The 17,073-nt window shown below is 36.9% G+C and overlaps 1 protein-coding gene across 3 annotated transcripts in view; it reads right to left on the bottom strand.

Annotated features, from left to right (window-relative positions):
* The window catches only part of BRINP3 (BMP/retinoic acid inducible neural specific 3), a 404,393-nt gene that overhangs the window by 62,616 nt on the left and 324,704 nt on the right, over positions 1–17,073 (bottom strand). For all 3 annotated transcript variants that reach the window (XM_013980016.2, XM_013980017.2, XM_005667914.3), the window contains exon 7: positions 4,074–4,296. In XM_013980016.2, the coding sequence (XP_013835470.1) occupies positions 4,074–4,296 (223 nt within the window). The remainder of the gene's footprint in view (positions 1–4,073; positions 4,297–17,073) is intronic.

Genomic DNA, 17,073 nt, shown 5'->3' with positions numbered 1-17,073 from the left:
TTTCTATGGATACTTGGCCATTCTGTGAAGACAATATTACAGCACAAAATAGTGTAGTTGAGGTGATTTCGACTTTGATACATGAATACTTATCAAAAATTGCTCTAATTACTGCCCTTAAAGGAAACAAATATCTATTTTTATTTATCTGGAAGACAGGAGACGAGCACAAAAGTGGACTGCCTTTAAGAAATCAGATTATCACAGGCTTTGGAATTTACTTCAATAAGAAAAAGTGTTTTGAGGTCATGGGAATTCACGAGAGGGGTAGTGAGAGCAGTGCAGAATTGCCACAAGGACAGAGGGCCATACTTGCTCAAAAGGAAAGAATTACACTCTACGTTACAAAGAAAAGCCTCAACTAACTCGCCCTTATACAGGAAGTGTCAAGAAATAATGGCTGTGGAAATGCATTTTGCAGGTCTCATTTTGTTCGCTTTTTCTTATTTCTCTAGATTTTAGAATATTAGATATTGAAACCCAGTTCTTAGGATGGGATGAATTCAAGAGAAAAAATTCTATTAGTGCAGAACAAAAAAATAGAATTTCTGATATAGGTGAGTCACTGGTATTGCCTCTCCACTTCCTCTTTCAAAACTTTCTGAAAACACATTCCACAAACATCCTACCTCTTTCCCACGCTATTCTACTAACAAACTCCAGTACATATATATATATTTTTTTCCCTAATGTAATTTTATATTATGCTATTAAAATAGGAAAAATAAAAACAAAACAGAAATAAAATCTCACAATTCCTGGTAGAAGAAATACAGTGATGGGAAAAAAAATTCAATAAAAATCTTTCATCAAGCCAGAAGTATTTTTTTATTGTGTATGATGAGTAAGAGCCAACATAGGAATTAAGTTAAATTGAAAAAAAGAAAGTCAAGAAGTGCCTTTGGTAATCTTTGATTTATTTAGTTTAGAAGTTTGGGAGAAAAATATTTTTTTCTATTGTTTATTGAATTTTGTTCCAAATGATCCATCTTTATTTTATGCTATCTATGCATTTATTCTGTACATATCCAACTTGAATTATTTTATATTCTTAAAAATCTTGCACTCTGGAGTTGCCACCATGGCACAGGGGGTTAAGAATCTGACTACACGACTGCAGTGTCTTGAGTCACTATAGACGCATGGGTTCGATTTTGAGCCCAGGGCAGTGGGTTAAAGTATCTGGCATTGCTGTAGCTGCTGCAGCGCAGGTCACAGCTGTGGCTTGGATTCAGTGCCTGGCCCAGGAACTTCCATGTGCTATGGGTACAGCCATTGAAAAAAACAAAACAAAATCCCAAAACTTGCACTCTAATGGCATATTTGAGTGTTTAATTTGTATTTATTTGTACTAGAGATTAATGTGTCTGTGCTGATATATGTTACTCCACTATTTGTTTCATTTTCAGTTTCTGTTTCTCCACTCATCCCTTAAATGTATCCTGAGACTTTCTCTACGTAGTTTCCATGACATTATCCTCAGATCCCAGGGTTTCGTGGGCACTCACGGCTGCCACCTCGCCCTCCCAAATCTCCTCTGAGCTTCAGACAAAGACATCCAGCTCTAGCTTCGCTTGTTTAAGAGAACCCTTCAAGTCAACGTCTTTACAAGCAAACTCTCTGACTTGCTTCCATCTCATTCGCTGGCATTTCCTATGTTGTTTGCGGATAGAAACATCTCTTTCAGTTGTTTACAAACTGTAGTTAACCTACATGCTTGGAGCATGAAGTTCATTATAATTAAGTAATATATGTCTCTGTTAGGGAATTTTTTTCTGGAAGTATTCATACACATATATATTAAAAATATCTAATGTGTGGAAGGAATAAGAAAACTTACCAGAAGCATAAAACAACAAAACTTAATAGCAGTGCTTAAAAAAATTTTTATATCAGGCAATGTCTATATTGAAAAAAAGATGAAAGCGATCAAATCAATAACCCACATTTTCTCTCTGTGAAAGTAGGGAAAAAAAATTGCAGTGAAAACAAAGCAAATAGAAGTCAGGAAATAATCATGATTTAGTGGAAAAATCAAATTAAACTGACAAAAATAAAAAGGTATATAAAGAAAGCTAAAAGTCAGTGTTTTGAAAAGAAACAAAACTGACAAACTTAGAACTAGAGGACCAGACAGACAGACATATGGGGAGAAGCGATGGGTAAGAAAGTGAAAAGATACTCCCGTGTCTGGAAGGAGTTATTTATATATTGCAAAACTAATTAAGTTCTGGCGTCCAAATTTCTAACTTACAACTCAATAATGCAAATAAAAACCAATTTAAACATGAGTGAAGAAAATTCGAACAGATTTCTCTCCAAAGAAGATGCACAATGAACACCACGCACAGGAAAAGAGGTTTAGCATCATTAGTTTTGGGGAAAGTGTTAAATTAAAACCACCAGAAGATACCACGTCCCTCCCCCAGGATGACTATAATCCAAAGGTGCCATCATAACAAGTGTTGGTGAAGATGGGGAGAAACTGGAGCTCTCTCATGGTTGGTGGAAATATTAAATGGTGCTGCCACTGTGGAAAACGGCGTGACGGGTCCTCAAGATGCTGAATATCAGATTATCTTCTAACTAGACATTTCCACGCTTAGACACATCTCCAGAAAAACCGAACACATATCTTTACATTGAAAAACCACAGGTGAACATTCATAGCATTGTTCACACTAGCCAAAAACTGGAAACAGTACACACGTCCATCAACGGATTCTGTGATAAGCAAAATCTGATTCACCCAGGCTACCGATATGTGTGTTACCACGTCGGTGAACCTGAAAGCATGATGATCAGTGAAAGAAGCCAGTCACAAAAGACCACATGTTGTAAGAGTCCATTCATATGAAATGTCCTGTGTAGGCAAATCTATGAGGACAAATAGTAGATGAGACAAATCTATAGGGACAAATAGCCTAGGGACGAATGTGGGGCTATGGAGAAGGACTGAGATTTTGGGGGGAATGAAGATGTTCTCAGCTTAGAGTGTGGTGATGATGGTTGCATACATTTTGAATATGCTACAATCCAAGGAATTGTAAATGTCAATGATTTATTTTGAAATCAATTTTATTTAATTATCTATTTCTTTTTGTCTTTTTAGGGCCATACCTGTGGCATGTGTAGTTTCCTAGGGTAGGGGTCTAATTGGAGCCGTAGTTGCTGGCTTACACCACAGCCACAGCAACCTCAGATCTGAGCCAGGTCTGTGACCTACACCACAGTTACGGCAACGCTGGATCCTTAACCCACTGAGTGAGGCCAGGGATCCAACCTGCGTCCTCATGGATACAAGTCAGATTCCTTTCTGCTGAACCATGAGGGGAACTCCAAATTTTTAAAATGTATAGACTTTCAGGGCTTTCCTTGGTGAAAGAAGTCTATAATTACAGTATTTTATAGTAGAGATACTTGCACAAGTGCGTATTTTTTGTGATATTGAGCTAAATTTTTCCTTAGCTTTTCATTTTGAGTTGTTTCAACATGACATTAATTAAATGAACACAACTTTTTATAGCACTCACTGATCAATATGTCTTAAAGTTGCAAATCTAAAACCTGGGCCTCCACAAGATCAGTTCAGATAAAAATATCTAAATATTCTGTCATCATTCATAGAAATTGTTAGACACTTCCCCAGCAATTTTCACAGTGTCCTATAGAATCACATTTGTTTTTCTGAACACAGAGCAAATAAAATAAAATTTATATTCTGTCATTTGAAAATTACGTATTCAAAAACTTTACTTTTATGGATCTTGCTTACTTCCTATGCTTACTATATAACTGTACGGCTTTGTGTTTTTATGTTCACTGCGATATAATTATGAGTTGATTACCAGACATAACAAGATAGAATGATTTCTTGCTTCTGATAGTAAAAAAGGAATGATTAGTAGATGTGTTGCCATGGTACTATTACACTGGAAAATAGCAATTAATTATTTTAAACCTTGAAAGAATATATTGTTTTCAAGTTATCTCCAATAGTATAAATAATACCGTGCCATGTGTATTACCCCCCCCTACATTCAGAAACTAGAGCTGTCAAAATTATGTCTTACCTTTGTCTTGGCAGGCTGATGAGGGGTTGTTTATGACACCTCTTGCTAAGGCTAAAGAGCTTGTGTACAATTTTCTGTGCCTTTAGGAAAAGTTGCTTCATGCTGTTCTCCAGTTGTTCATAGCGGCGCTGAAAATTAGAATCCATTGTCCACAAATGCATTATGGTAGATGTGTTGAGGAAATAATTCATGGGTAGCCTTTTCATAAAGAACTTGAATTCATCTGAAAAAAATGTCAAAATTCAGCACTTTAGGAATAAAACACTTATTTTCCCTTTTCTCCAAAACACATTTAACATGTTAATGTTAAAAATAAATATGATCTATTATTTTGTGTGTAGCAAATTAATAGTAAGATGGGAATTTCTGTAATACTTTAGGATAGTTTTCCTTTTGTTCCCTTTAAAATAGAACATTCACAGGAAAAGATAATTAAAATAATTGTGCTAAAGCAAATATTTTGGGCAGAGAGTTTATATTGAACTTAATTTTTCTCTGTTCTCATTTTGATGGTATTTGAATTTGATGGCATTTAAGTTTCTCCCAGAGGTAGTGGTCATTAATCTAGCTTATTTTTTCGGCAATGGTATTAATAATCTATTCCAGGTATTGTTCATTAAATAAATATTTTCTGAAATTCTCATTAAATCAGTATAGAAAATATATATTATCATTAGTAAATGACTGCTGTTTAAAGAAAAATAGAAAGCTTTTACAGTGGAAAGTATAATATTGAACTATGTACTCTGGTTGTCCCCTTAGTAACTCACCATATTCCAATTTATTTAGACGTAATAATTTAAAACCTAACTCTATACTAAAGAGAGAAAAAAAAAAGTAATTGAAAGCTCCAATATTGGATTTTCTTGTGTGTCAATATTAATCATGCCTAAAATAATCTTCTTTTCCAATGTCAGAGTAAACAACAGTAGGAACAAAAATTAATGCTATAATTAAATAATCTTCTAAAGGTTCCATTAATTATCCTAACACCAAAGACAGCTGTTACAAGAGCCAAAATATAGAAACAACCCAACTGTCCATCAACAAATGAATGGATTTACCAAGTGCAATATATACATTAAACAGAATATAATGTGAGCCGTAAAAATGAATGATCACTTGCATGCTACAACATGGATGAACCTTGAAAATATGCTATGTGAAATAAGCCAGATGAAAAAAGGACAAATATTGTATGTTTGCACTTATAGGAAATATCTAGATGACCATCGAGAGAGAAAATAGTTCATCAAGGCAGAAAATAGATTAGAATTTTCCTGGGGATGGGAAAGAAGGAAATGGGAAATTTTTGAATAACTGCTACAGAATTTCTGTTTGGGGCAATAAAAACTTTTTGGAATAAAGATAGTGGTTATGGCTGCACAACACCACAAGTATAATTAATGTCATTGAATTGCACATTTAAAACGACAAATTCTATGCTATTTCATTTTACCACACACAAAAAAATAAAAAATAAAAATAAGAGAGTAGAGCCTTCTCCCCATCTCTCCTTTTCTTCTCAATTATAATGACCATGTACTCAAAACATAAACTTTCAGGAGCACCTATTGTGGCTCAGTGAGTTAAGAACCTTGACGAGTATCCATGAAGATGCTGGTTCGATCCCTGGCCTCGCTCAGTGGGTTAAGGATCCAACGTTGCCACAATCTGTGGTGTAGGTCAAGGATGCGGCTTGGATCTGGTGTTGCTGTGGCTGTGACTTAGGCCAGCAGCTGCAGCTCCAATGCAACCCCTAGCCTAGGAACTTCCATGTGCCACAGGAGCAGCTTAAAAAGAAATAAAAAAAAAGAAAAGAAAAAAGAAAAAAAGAAAGACCCCCCCCAAAACAAAAAACAAAACAAAAACCCCATAAACTTTTAAATTTATTTTAGTATTTCCATAAAAGATTTACTATGTTTAGCATATCATGTCGTACCCATTTCCATGGAGGAGATGGCAGGGTTTCCTTTACACATATACTCCGGCAAAACATACGATCTGGAAAGTGTTTTCAGTGGCTGGAGATGTATTATTTGACAAGTGAGACAAACCACATTTTAGCCATTATTCTACCCATGAAAAAGTTGTATCACACGCATTAAACCTCAGTCCCTCTGTGCCATAATTTCCTCCTTTGTGAATGAGACAGAAAGTTTTGGATAATAAGAATCTCATTTAAATTTAAAATTCTATGATATTACGAACAGTTGTTTTAAATGGACATTTAGTTTGAAATATCCGATTCAAAAATAGTGGTTTTCAAATGGCCAGTTATAGGTGTTACTATTTAACTGAACTTGGACGAGGTATGTCAATACCAATTCCTTATAGAGACTGTCGTTATTGCAATGTTTCAAAACCTCTAAGTTAACACTAACTTTTCTTAAAATACGCCATTCACATGGGAAAAGATAAACTGCATTAATGCTATATATATTGAAAGCTTTTAATTTATATGTGTTTTTCAAATGAAGGCTATTTCAATAATCATATTCAACTATTTCATCGATGATGGAAAATACAACTTTTAAACAATTAACGGAAAATTATATTCATGAACACTGAGGTTGATGCTTTTTTCTGGAGTAAATAAGAACAGGGTTCTGACATCTTTTGGACATTGAAGGTATAAACATTTATGAGAAGAATAAGGCAAAGTAAAACCAAAGGAGAAAACAGGAGCTTTCATTGCCAAAAATTAATGGGGGAATATTTTCAAGGCTATATCATTTGATATGCTTCAAATCATTTTAAAAGTAAGCAGGGTATAAATAGATGCATTTTAAAATCCGAATTTCACAGGACCCTACATTTTGTTTGGTCCCATATGTCTCTTTTGAGAAATTCTCTCCTTCGAATGAAGGAGTCAGTGCATGGAAATTGGAAAGCATTCCTTGCATTATTCACACAGCAGATGCCACTCCTCTGAAAACTAATCATTCATCTCATTGTCATCTTTTACTTGAACACTTTTGATAAGTCTTTATTGTTTTGTAAGTATGCATATTTAAATTATTTTCATTTTTATGGTATTACGAATGTTTCTAAATCAGTGAATTTGATTCAGGTAGAGAATATGTTAATTTATTTAATTTTACCAAAGTATATGTGATAGTGTCTGTCAGCCGAAAATTGTCACTATGAAATTTTTAGGAAACAGTTTTAACATGACACTTGAATAATTACTTCATTATGAAGTCATTAAGAGTCACCGCTGACAGTCACCCCAAACATTTAGGGGACACCTGTTGTGCACAAAACATACAGATGTTTCAGCCTATGAGTGCGAATATAAATAAATCTTCATTTTATTTTTAAAAATGACAAGTGATATTAGATATTTTGGAGCGCTAAAATAACATCTTTTCTAAAATCCATTCTACTTAGTTGTCAATAGAATCTTCCAAAATATTCCTGTGGATATCTTTTCTTTCATTTTTTGGCAACTGGTAAAATTCATATTTATAGAATATGAAAATGAAACTTGAATGGTTCATTAGAATTATTATAAAGTCTAGAGATTTACATAACTACAAAGAGAAAATATTATAACGAGGAGATTCCAGATAACATGTGACCCTACAAAAACTTCCAAATCCATGTAGACGGGATATTATTTTTCAAACGGCAAGTGAACAGGGAATAGCTATACTTTTGTAGGGGGATAAACTCCTGAAAGAAAACAAATGAATGCTACAGAAAAGTAACCCGGAAGACCCAGAAGACCTAAGTTTATTATCTGCTTTTTGTTTTTGTCTTTTTAGGGCCGCAACCATAGCACACGGAGGAGGTTCCCAGGCGAGGTGCTGAATCAGGGCTCCAGCCACTGGCCTACGCCACAGCCACCGCAACCCCAGATCTGAGGCACATCTGCGACCTACACCACAGCTCAGGGCAACGCCAGATCCTTAATCCACTGAGAGAGGCCAGGGATTGAACCTGTGTCCCTATGGATACCATTCAGATTCGTTTCCACTGAGCCACGTTGGGAATTCCGAGTTTAAGAGAGAGAGAGTAACCTGGAAATCCCTGTTGGTTACGTAAGCATCAGCTGAGGACTGTGGCCCAGCACAGTTGTGAGGCCTATGGAGAAACAAAACAATAGCAACAGTAATACGAATGGTATTTAACATCCAGTGTGCTGGCAGGAATTTACAGCCAGTTCGTCTGCTTCACAAAACTAATTCACAATGAAGCAAAGAACAATACAGAGGGAAATGGATGATGTTAATGAATTCTGGGGGAGCAAAGAGATAGGGTAGGTGACATCTTTCCAATAAATTAGAGAAGACAAGCTAGGCGCCGCATAACTCTCTAGATGACTGCTATTCCTCCATTAAAAACGAAGTATTTTCTAAAATAGCTGAACGAGGTTTTTTTTTTTTTTCTTATCCTCCCCCCTTCTCTAACAGAAACTCTAGTTAACATTTGATATCTAATTAGCTAATTTTGAAACTGGTTCTCTCTCTCTCTCTGTTAACATGAGTTCTTACTTTGGCAGGAACTCAATTTTAGGGGCTTTAAATATTAACTCATTCCCCCTAATAATCCTTCATGTAAATTTTATTGGAAGTTATATATGTAGAATGCAGATGATTTTTAGTTTAATAACTCTGTCAGCAAAAAAAAAACTTTTATTAATGCGACTGCCTTTACATATTGATCTTATGTGTTTATATATTTATGCTCCTCATTCTCAGGCTTCACAGTGGAATAAAATAGGTGAGAGCAGAGAACTGGACTCTTCAGGCTGTAAAAGAACCAGTGACAACATGTCGATCCTGACTCGCGTGTCTGCTTTTATGGATGAGCGTGAAAAGCACTGGGCAGTGTGTGGATTACGCTTTTTCACTTATTCGGAATCTCTGTTCAGAACCGCTTGGGAATGTATCTTCAAAGATGTTCTAAAGCATTCTCAATTTTCCAGAGCTTTGTGGGCACATAATTTACTTCCTTGAAAGTGTGGAAAAGTAATCAGATAGTTGTGTATTATTTAGAAACAATTTCTTGAGTTACGAATCCATCAAAATATCCCAAACAGACGCAGCCTCCATCATCTGAGAGGGAGGACTCCGGGCAGAAATGTGTGCTTTTATGGTTTTTACTACTTTAGGTGAATGTACTATTTTACTATAGTGTTTTTTTTGTCTTTTTACTTTTAGGGCTGCATCTGCAGCATATGAAAATTTCCAGGGGTCGAATCTGAGTTACAGCTTCAGGCCTGCACCACAGCCACAGCAACGTAGGATCTGAGCAGAATATGCAAACTGCACCACAGATCAGGGCAACACCGGATCCTTAACCCACTGAGCAAGGCCAGGGATCGAACCCACATCCTAGTTAAGGATACTAGTCTGGTTCCTTAACACTAAGCCACAACGGGAACTCCTATTTTACTAAAATTTAAATAAATATTGTGAATTAGTAAAAAACACAGCCAAAAAATACTATTAAATTGCCCCTACACTATGTATATATCTTATGTTTCAGACACTGAAATAAAATTCTATTATTTAATGATTTGTTAAGATGAAAGTAAAGAGCCTACTGGTTCACATTCTCGTGTTTCTTTTTTTCTGCAATTAACGTGGGCACAATCAAAGTAGCTTTTCAGTAGCAATATCAATGCCATGTGGATAATAACTTTAAGTACTACGAAAGCATAGCAGTAGTCTTACTACTGTCACAAAATAGTGTACAATATATAGCAAAATATGTCAGGAACATGGGTACAAAGCATCTTTAAATAAAGATGTACCAGGCGGAAAAAAATCGTGTCAGATACATATGAAGAATCTAGGCAACATTTGTTTTGTTTTTGTTCCATTTTGTGTTTTTTTTTCTTTTTTGGCCACCCTGCAGCATGTGGAGTTCTTGGGCCAGGCATCGAATTTGAGCCACAGTTGCGACCCGAGCCACAGTTTTGACCTTCACGACAGCTGTGGCAACGCTGGATCCTTTAACCCACGTGCGGGTGGGATGGAACCTGAGTCCTGCTGCTGCAGAGACTGATCTCTTTGTGCCACACCGGGAACTCCCCAGAGTTTGTTTTTAAGCAGAAAGGATAATTACGTCTCATTTTGCAGCACTACCGCTCTAGTGCCTTCAAACTCATCTCTCCTGCCTCTGTTTGTAAACATAGGATTTTTTGACATAACACATGTTAATAATATATTCTAGTAACACATATTTTCCATAATCAATAAGTTAATAAAACAAATATTATTTCCTTATACTGAAAGCAGTACCATGGCCTTCTCTATACATGCACTCACATGGCAAATATAGTCTGTTTCTATGGCTGGATTTTTATTTATTTATTAATTCATTGGTTTAATCTGCAGTAGGTTTTTACCTGTAATAAGTACTGCCTCCAGAGGTGACAAATAAATATTAAACTATACCTACCACTGAGTCTCAAAGTTATTGCTCAACCCAACCAGGATACCGTCTAACAAAACTCATTCTTTTTTAATTTGTTTTTATTTTTTATTTTTTTACTTTTTATTTTTTTTTTCCTTTTTAGGCCTATGTATAGGTGTTCCTGCAGTTGCCACCTATCCAGCAGCTGTGGCAACAGCAGGATCCTTAACCCACTGTGCCAGCCAGATATTGAGCCGACATCTGTCTCAGGGTTCCAGAGATGTCACAGATTCCCTTGTGCCATAGCGAGAACTCCTATAAAGCTGTTTCTTATTTTTGAGAATCACGCAGTTTCCTCGAAGATAGTATGGATTCTTCTATCCTGTCCTGATTTTTGATGGCAAAGATGTGCCTAGCAAATAAATTAATTGCAAAACTTGACACTACAGAAGTGCAGGCATTAACTACATAAGACACAAAATTGAGGAAAAAAAATGGGAATGTGTGTAGGAAAAAGGATTGGTGGGGAGAAAATTTAGTCAATCAATGTCCTGAAGCGCAGAAAGTTACCAAGGGCTGAGCTGACAACCTGACCCTTGAGGGAATATAACGAATAGGCAAATTTTGACCCACTCCAAATCCTGACTAGCATTAGTTGATTTTTAACTTTTACAAAGTATTTTTTTTCCTCCAAACATTTCTAAGAGACTATGAATCATTTGCACCAGCTTAGAATTTTCTCAACTTCTGCAGTCAATCACTGATATGACTTTGAGTGGTAACATATCAGTGCAAGTCTATTCAAACCATTCGATAAGCCACAGGTATAGAGTTTATACTGAAACTGACAATATACTATAATGCTGCATAAAGTAAACGGCAAGTCTGTTCAATAGCTTGTGAACTGGCCAATTTTATGAGGCTACAAAGTGAAGGCTTCATGAGGGCATAAATCAGAAATAGAACCTAATTCCTTAGTAGCTGCCTAGAAATAAGTTGTGCTTTTCCTATTTTCTTTTTCTCTGAAAGATACATCATCTATTTATATTAAAATATTTCAATGTGGCAAGACAATTATGCTGTTCTTCCTTGGGCTGCCCTGTTTATAAGCCCCCCTTCAAATATTTGAGAACTTACCCAAATAGAGCTTTATCTCCAGAATCATAACGAACCCTAGTTCTCTCTAGAAGCTAATCCCTATAACTATAACTAATTACCTATAACTATAGAACAGCCTAGATGCAGGTCTCATTTTCCCATTGCCCCTGCAACTACACAGTGGATGCACCATCCAAGTTATAGGAATCAGGTGTGTCCACCCAGAGTTTGGGTCTTAAGAAGTTGATGCAAGAATAAAGAGGATGCCTAGAGCAATTCTCTAAAGCAATAGTGCTCCCAGCAGTAAGGGCGGTGTTCAGAGCAGTCCCATGTTTGCTGGAGCTAGTAATGACGGCCTCTCTAAAGAAGCCTTATGCAAGATTTTCACTTTGCTTTGACAATGTGGCACAAGAGTATGCTTCTTTAACCTTCTTGGTTATTCTATATGCTATGCAATATCCTTTAATAGGTCCTTATCAAGTTAGGTCAGCTAGAGCCTGTTTCTCTGAGTTGCACCGAAACCATCTGGGCTCTCATAGGTACTGGTGTCAGACGTGATTTGGAATGGTCTCCATGGACACGAGGGAGACCATATACTTGGTTTCTTGGACTAGTTGGAGAAAAAGGCTTTTTAAATCCACACAGTATTAAGGGTGGAAGTTTGACAATGGAAGGACCACCTGTGCTCATCGAGAATGAAGAGCTTGCTGCAGAAATGGCATTTGGGACTATGTGCCTCCACAGAACTGAAGGAGAAACATAAAAAATTCAAAGACTAAGGGTGGGTTGGCTATTACAAACAGAGATGGCTTGCTTCAAGAGCTCAAAATCCTACACTTTTTTTTTTTTTTCTCAAAGCACAGAGAGAATGGTGCTAAAGGCATCTTTTATCTCTTGCAGCTGTAGGGCTTCAAAATAAACTTTGATCCCGAGATTGAATTTAAACTTCAGACAGATCGGTATGTTCAAGTTAGAAAGAACACTGGGAAGGGATGGGGAACTGGGTGGGGGATTGGGATTAACCGAGAATAATTCAAAGCATTAAATCAAGGACAAGCTCGCTTTCCTTGTCCCCAAGAAACTGCACCATCTGCCCTGCTGGATGGACAAACTCTCTCTTGCTTTCCATCACTGCAGTGATTTTAATCAAAGGAGTGACTTTCATTGGGAAGCCAATGTTCATTCCACCCCACGTTCATCACCCATGTCCCACGGAAGTTCATTGAAAATATTCTAATTTTCCAAAGGCTATCATGACTTTTCTGGGTTTTATCGGAGAAAGAACACTAAACACACTGGTGAAAAGAATGCCCACCCCAGCGTCTCTGATGAACATTGTATTCTGTAGGATGGGGACCCAGCTAGTGTGAAAATTGGTGTGAAATCAGATGACATTTCTGATTTCAACTAAGATACAATTACTCCCCTATGACAGGGATAGAAGCAGATATTAAACATCAGAGGCTCAGTGGACCATGGTATTGCCATAGATGACAGATCTACTAGCATGTTACTCAAAAAAGGTCTAGCCTGTAAGAATTTTAGCGTTTACTAATCAGGTCATGGTCCCTTGGGACTTAAATTTGGGACCAGTGCTATGAAGGTCTATTTAGTGTGTATAGTTGGAAAAAAAAATTAAGTCTGCAACAGAGCCTTGACTTGAGGCTTCAAGAGTGAGAAGACTGCTATCCCTGGTCCTGAATGATTTCAAGGACTCAGGACTGCACCACAGCTTTAGAGCAAACCTTTCCTTTGCATTGTGAATTAATTCCTTGGGCTCCTGAATGACACCCTAATCTAGGAATCAGAGAGTGGCTTTATAGAAATAAGATAGTAAATTGAGTTTCCTTTGAATCCTCTTCAATTCAGATCTGGTGGGACCCGAACTCATGCCATGGTTATTTTCCCTGTCCCTGGCTCCCTAACCTGTTATGAAGTAAGATCTATAAAAGCAAGAAGGATAAAACGAAGCTTCCCTCTGCTATGAAAAGACTACACTCAAAATGGTATTGCTTTTGTGTGTGTGTGTGCTTCACAGTTGCAGGAATTGGAAATCTGTTCAACACTGAAAATTTTGAGAATAGTAATCATATTCCATGTCTAATTGACTCAATGTTGGCAAAAGTTTAATCACAGAGTAACTCTAATTAAAACTGTTTTTCCAGATGTAGTCGCTTACTGGTGGCAGGACTTCTAGCCCTAGGGATAAAGTTTCTTCTCCAGCACAAACTCCTTTTTCTATCATTGTAAACAGGGAATCCTGGAAGCAGTTTTCTTTCCTATATCAGGTAAGAGTATAAAACATTCCCATTTTACTCAAGGATCAAATCATTCCTCAGCCTCTTCGCTACAGTTTACCTCACAGGGATACAGACCATCTCACGTTGTTATGGGACATATTTGGTTCATGATGTCATGCTGAAAAGACATGACAAACACGAGGAGCAGATAACCGGGCTGCTGGCCCATATCTCAGCTATGTGCAAGGGCTGCAAATACAGTTTATAAAAACTCAAGCATCTGATGCCTGAGTAAAATTTCTGAGAGTCCAGTGGTCCTGAGCATAAGTGAATGTCTTACGCAAAGTGAAAAACACATAACCGCTCCTCCACTTCCCCTTCATGATAAAGAGGTGCAGGTCTTAGAAGTGGCAGCGAATGAATTATCTGATAACATTACTGATAATGATGACTTCAATGATTTGTATTGGGCTGTCAGAGATATCAGTTGCAAGTTCTTTCACTCCTTATTTCTGATTGCTCTTTTATTTTTAATGATTTCTATTTTTTATATTATAGTTGATTTAGTGTTCTGTCAATTTATACTGCACAGCAAAGTGACCCAGTCACATATATATATACATATATATATGTATGTATATATACACACATACATACACGCACACATGTATATACATATATATACACACACGCATACATATACACACACACACACATATTCTTTTTCTCACATTATCCTCCATCATGTTCCATCACGAGTGACTAGATATAGTTCCCTATGCTATACAGCAGGATTTCATTGCTTATCCAATCCAAATGCAATAGTTTACATCTATTAACCACAGACTCCCAGTCCATCCCACCCCCTTAACAACCACAAGTCTGTTCTCCAAGTCCATGAGTTTCTTTTCTGTGGAAATATTCATTTATGCTGTATATTGGATTCCAGATATGCAATATAATATGGTATTTGTCTTTCTCTTTCTGACTTACTTCACTTAGTATAAGAGTCTCTAGTTCCATCCACGTTGCTCCAAATGGCATTATTTTGTTCTTTTTATGGCTGAGTAGTATTCCACTGTGTGTATATATAACACATCTTAATCCATTCATCTGTTGATGGACATTTAGGTTGTTTCCATGTCTTGGTCATTGTGAATAGTGCTGCAATGAACATACTGGTACATGTGTATTTTTCAAGGAGAGTTTCGTCTGGATATATGTCCAAGAGTGGGATTATTGGGTCATATGGTAGTTCTATATTTAGTTTTCTGAGGCACCTCCATACTGTTTTCCATAGTGGTTGTACCAATTTACATTCCCACTGACAGTGCAGGAGGGTTCTCTTTACTCCACACCCTCTCCAACATTTGTTATTTGTGGATTTATTAATGATGGCCATTCTGACTGGTATGAAGTGGTACCTCATAGTATTTTCGATTTGCATTTCTCTAATAATCAGTGATGTTGAGCATTTTTTCATGTGCCTGTTGACCATATGTATATCTTCTTTGGAGAAATGTCTATTCAGGTCTTCTGGCCATTTTTCATTTGGGTCATTGCTTTTTTTTTTTTTTTTGCTGTTGAGTTGTATAAGTTATTTGTATATTTTAGAGGTTAAGCCCATATCAGTTGAATCATCTGAAACTATTTTCTCCCATTTCGTAGGTTCTTTTTTTTTTTTTTTGTTTTCTTTTGGTGTGCAAAAGCTTGTCAGTTTGATTAAGTCCCATTGGTTTATTTTTGCTTTTCTTTCTGTTGCCTTGGGAGACTGACCTGAGAAAATATTCATAAGGTTGATGTCAGAATGTTTTGCCTATGTTCTCTTCCAGGAGTTTGATGGTGTCCTGTCTTATATTTAAGTCTTTAAGCCATTTTGAGTTTATTTTGGTGCATGGTGTGAGGGTGCATTCCAGTCTCATTGATTCAAATGTGGCTGTCCAGGTTTCCCAGCACCACTTCCTGAAAAGACTGTCTTTTTCCCATTTTATATGCTTGCCTCCTTTGTTAAAGGTTAATTGACCATAGGTGTCTAGGTTTATTTCTGGGTTCTCCATTCTGTTCCTTTGGTCTGTATGTCTGTTTTGGTACTAGTACTGCAGTGTCTTGATTACTGAAGTTCTGTAATATTGCCTGTAGTCTGGGAGAGTTATGCCTCCTACTTGTTTTTCATTCCTCAGGATTGCTCTGGCAATTCTGGGCCTTTTATGGTTCCATATATATATATAAAATATATATATATATTTTTTTGCTTTTTAGGGCTGTAGGTGAGACATATGGAAGTTCCCAGGCTAGGGGTCAAATCGTAGCCACAGCTGCCAGCCTATGCCACAGCCACCGCAATGCAGGATCCAAGCCACATCTGCGACCTTCACCACAGCTCACTGCAACACTGGATCCTTTAACCCAATGAGAGAGGCCAGGGATCAAACTGGCATCTATGTGGATCCTAGTTGGGTTCATTACCACTGAGCCACGATGGGAAATTCGGCTCCATATAAATTTTTGGAATCACTCTTTCTATGTGATTTAGGGATTATTCTTGGCACAGCCTCAACAGCTAGAATCTCCAGTCCTCCTGCTAATTCTGTGAGCTTTCCAGCCCAATGTCTGTACATAAATTCCTTTTTGCTGCAGTCATATTCTGTTCTTGCAAGAATGCTGACTGACACAGCTAATGTGGGCCTCAAATGTAATTAGAGTCTGGAGTTCAACAAGAGTATAACAAATATTTATTTAGTGTTTGCTGTGTGCCAATCACTGTGCTAGTTAAGTGCTAAAATCATATTAATCAACATTTGTGTAGCTATAACAGTACTCTTCAAAGGTGTGCTGTGTAGATTAAATTGGATAATTATTATGAAACTGAAATAAAGTGCCTTTCACATAACTAGTGAGAAATAAATGCTAGCTGCTATTTTTCTTTTGATAATTCATTATGTGTTTCTACGTGTGTTGAGCTGAGCACTTTAAGGGGATTATCTCATTTAATCCTTACGGCCGCCCTAGGAAATGAGTACTTTTACACTCTGCATTTCACTGAGTGTGATACATGCTCTAGCAAGATTTCCACTTGTTCAAAATGACATAGCTCTTAATTAGGTCCTGGAACAAAAGAAGTCTGAGAACTCCTGCCTCGATAAGCATAAACTCTGTTGAGAGTTGACCAAAAATAAAATTATCATTACCTTTATTTAAAGATGGCTTTTCTTTTGTAGATGTAGACTTTTCATAAATACTTTCACATTCAATCTCACAATAGCTCTGCAGTAGGATGGGCTGGTTTTATTGAG

This window comes from Sus scrofa, chromosome 10 (assembly GCF_000003025.6).
Source record: "Sus scrofa isolate TJ Tabasco breed Duroc chromosome 10, Sscrofa11.1, whole genome shotgun sequence".
In the NCBI taxonomy this organism is placed as follows: domain Eukaryota; kingdom Metazoa; phylum Chordata; class Mammalia; order Artiodactyla; family Suidae; genus Sus; species Sus scrofa.
Note: the sequence above shows the minus strand (reverse complement) of the source record. Positions and strands in the feature narration are given on the sequence as shown.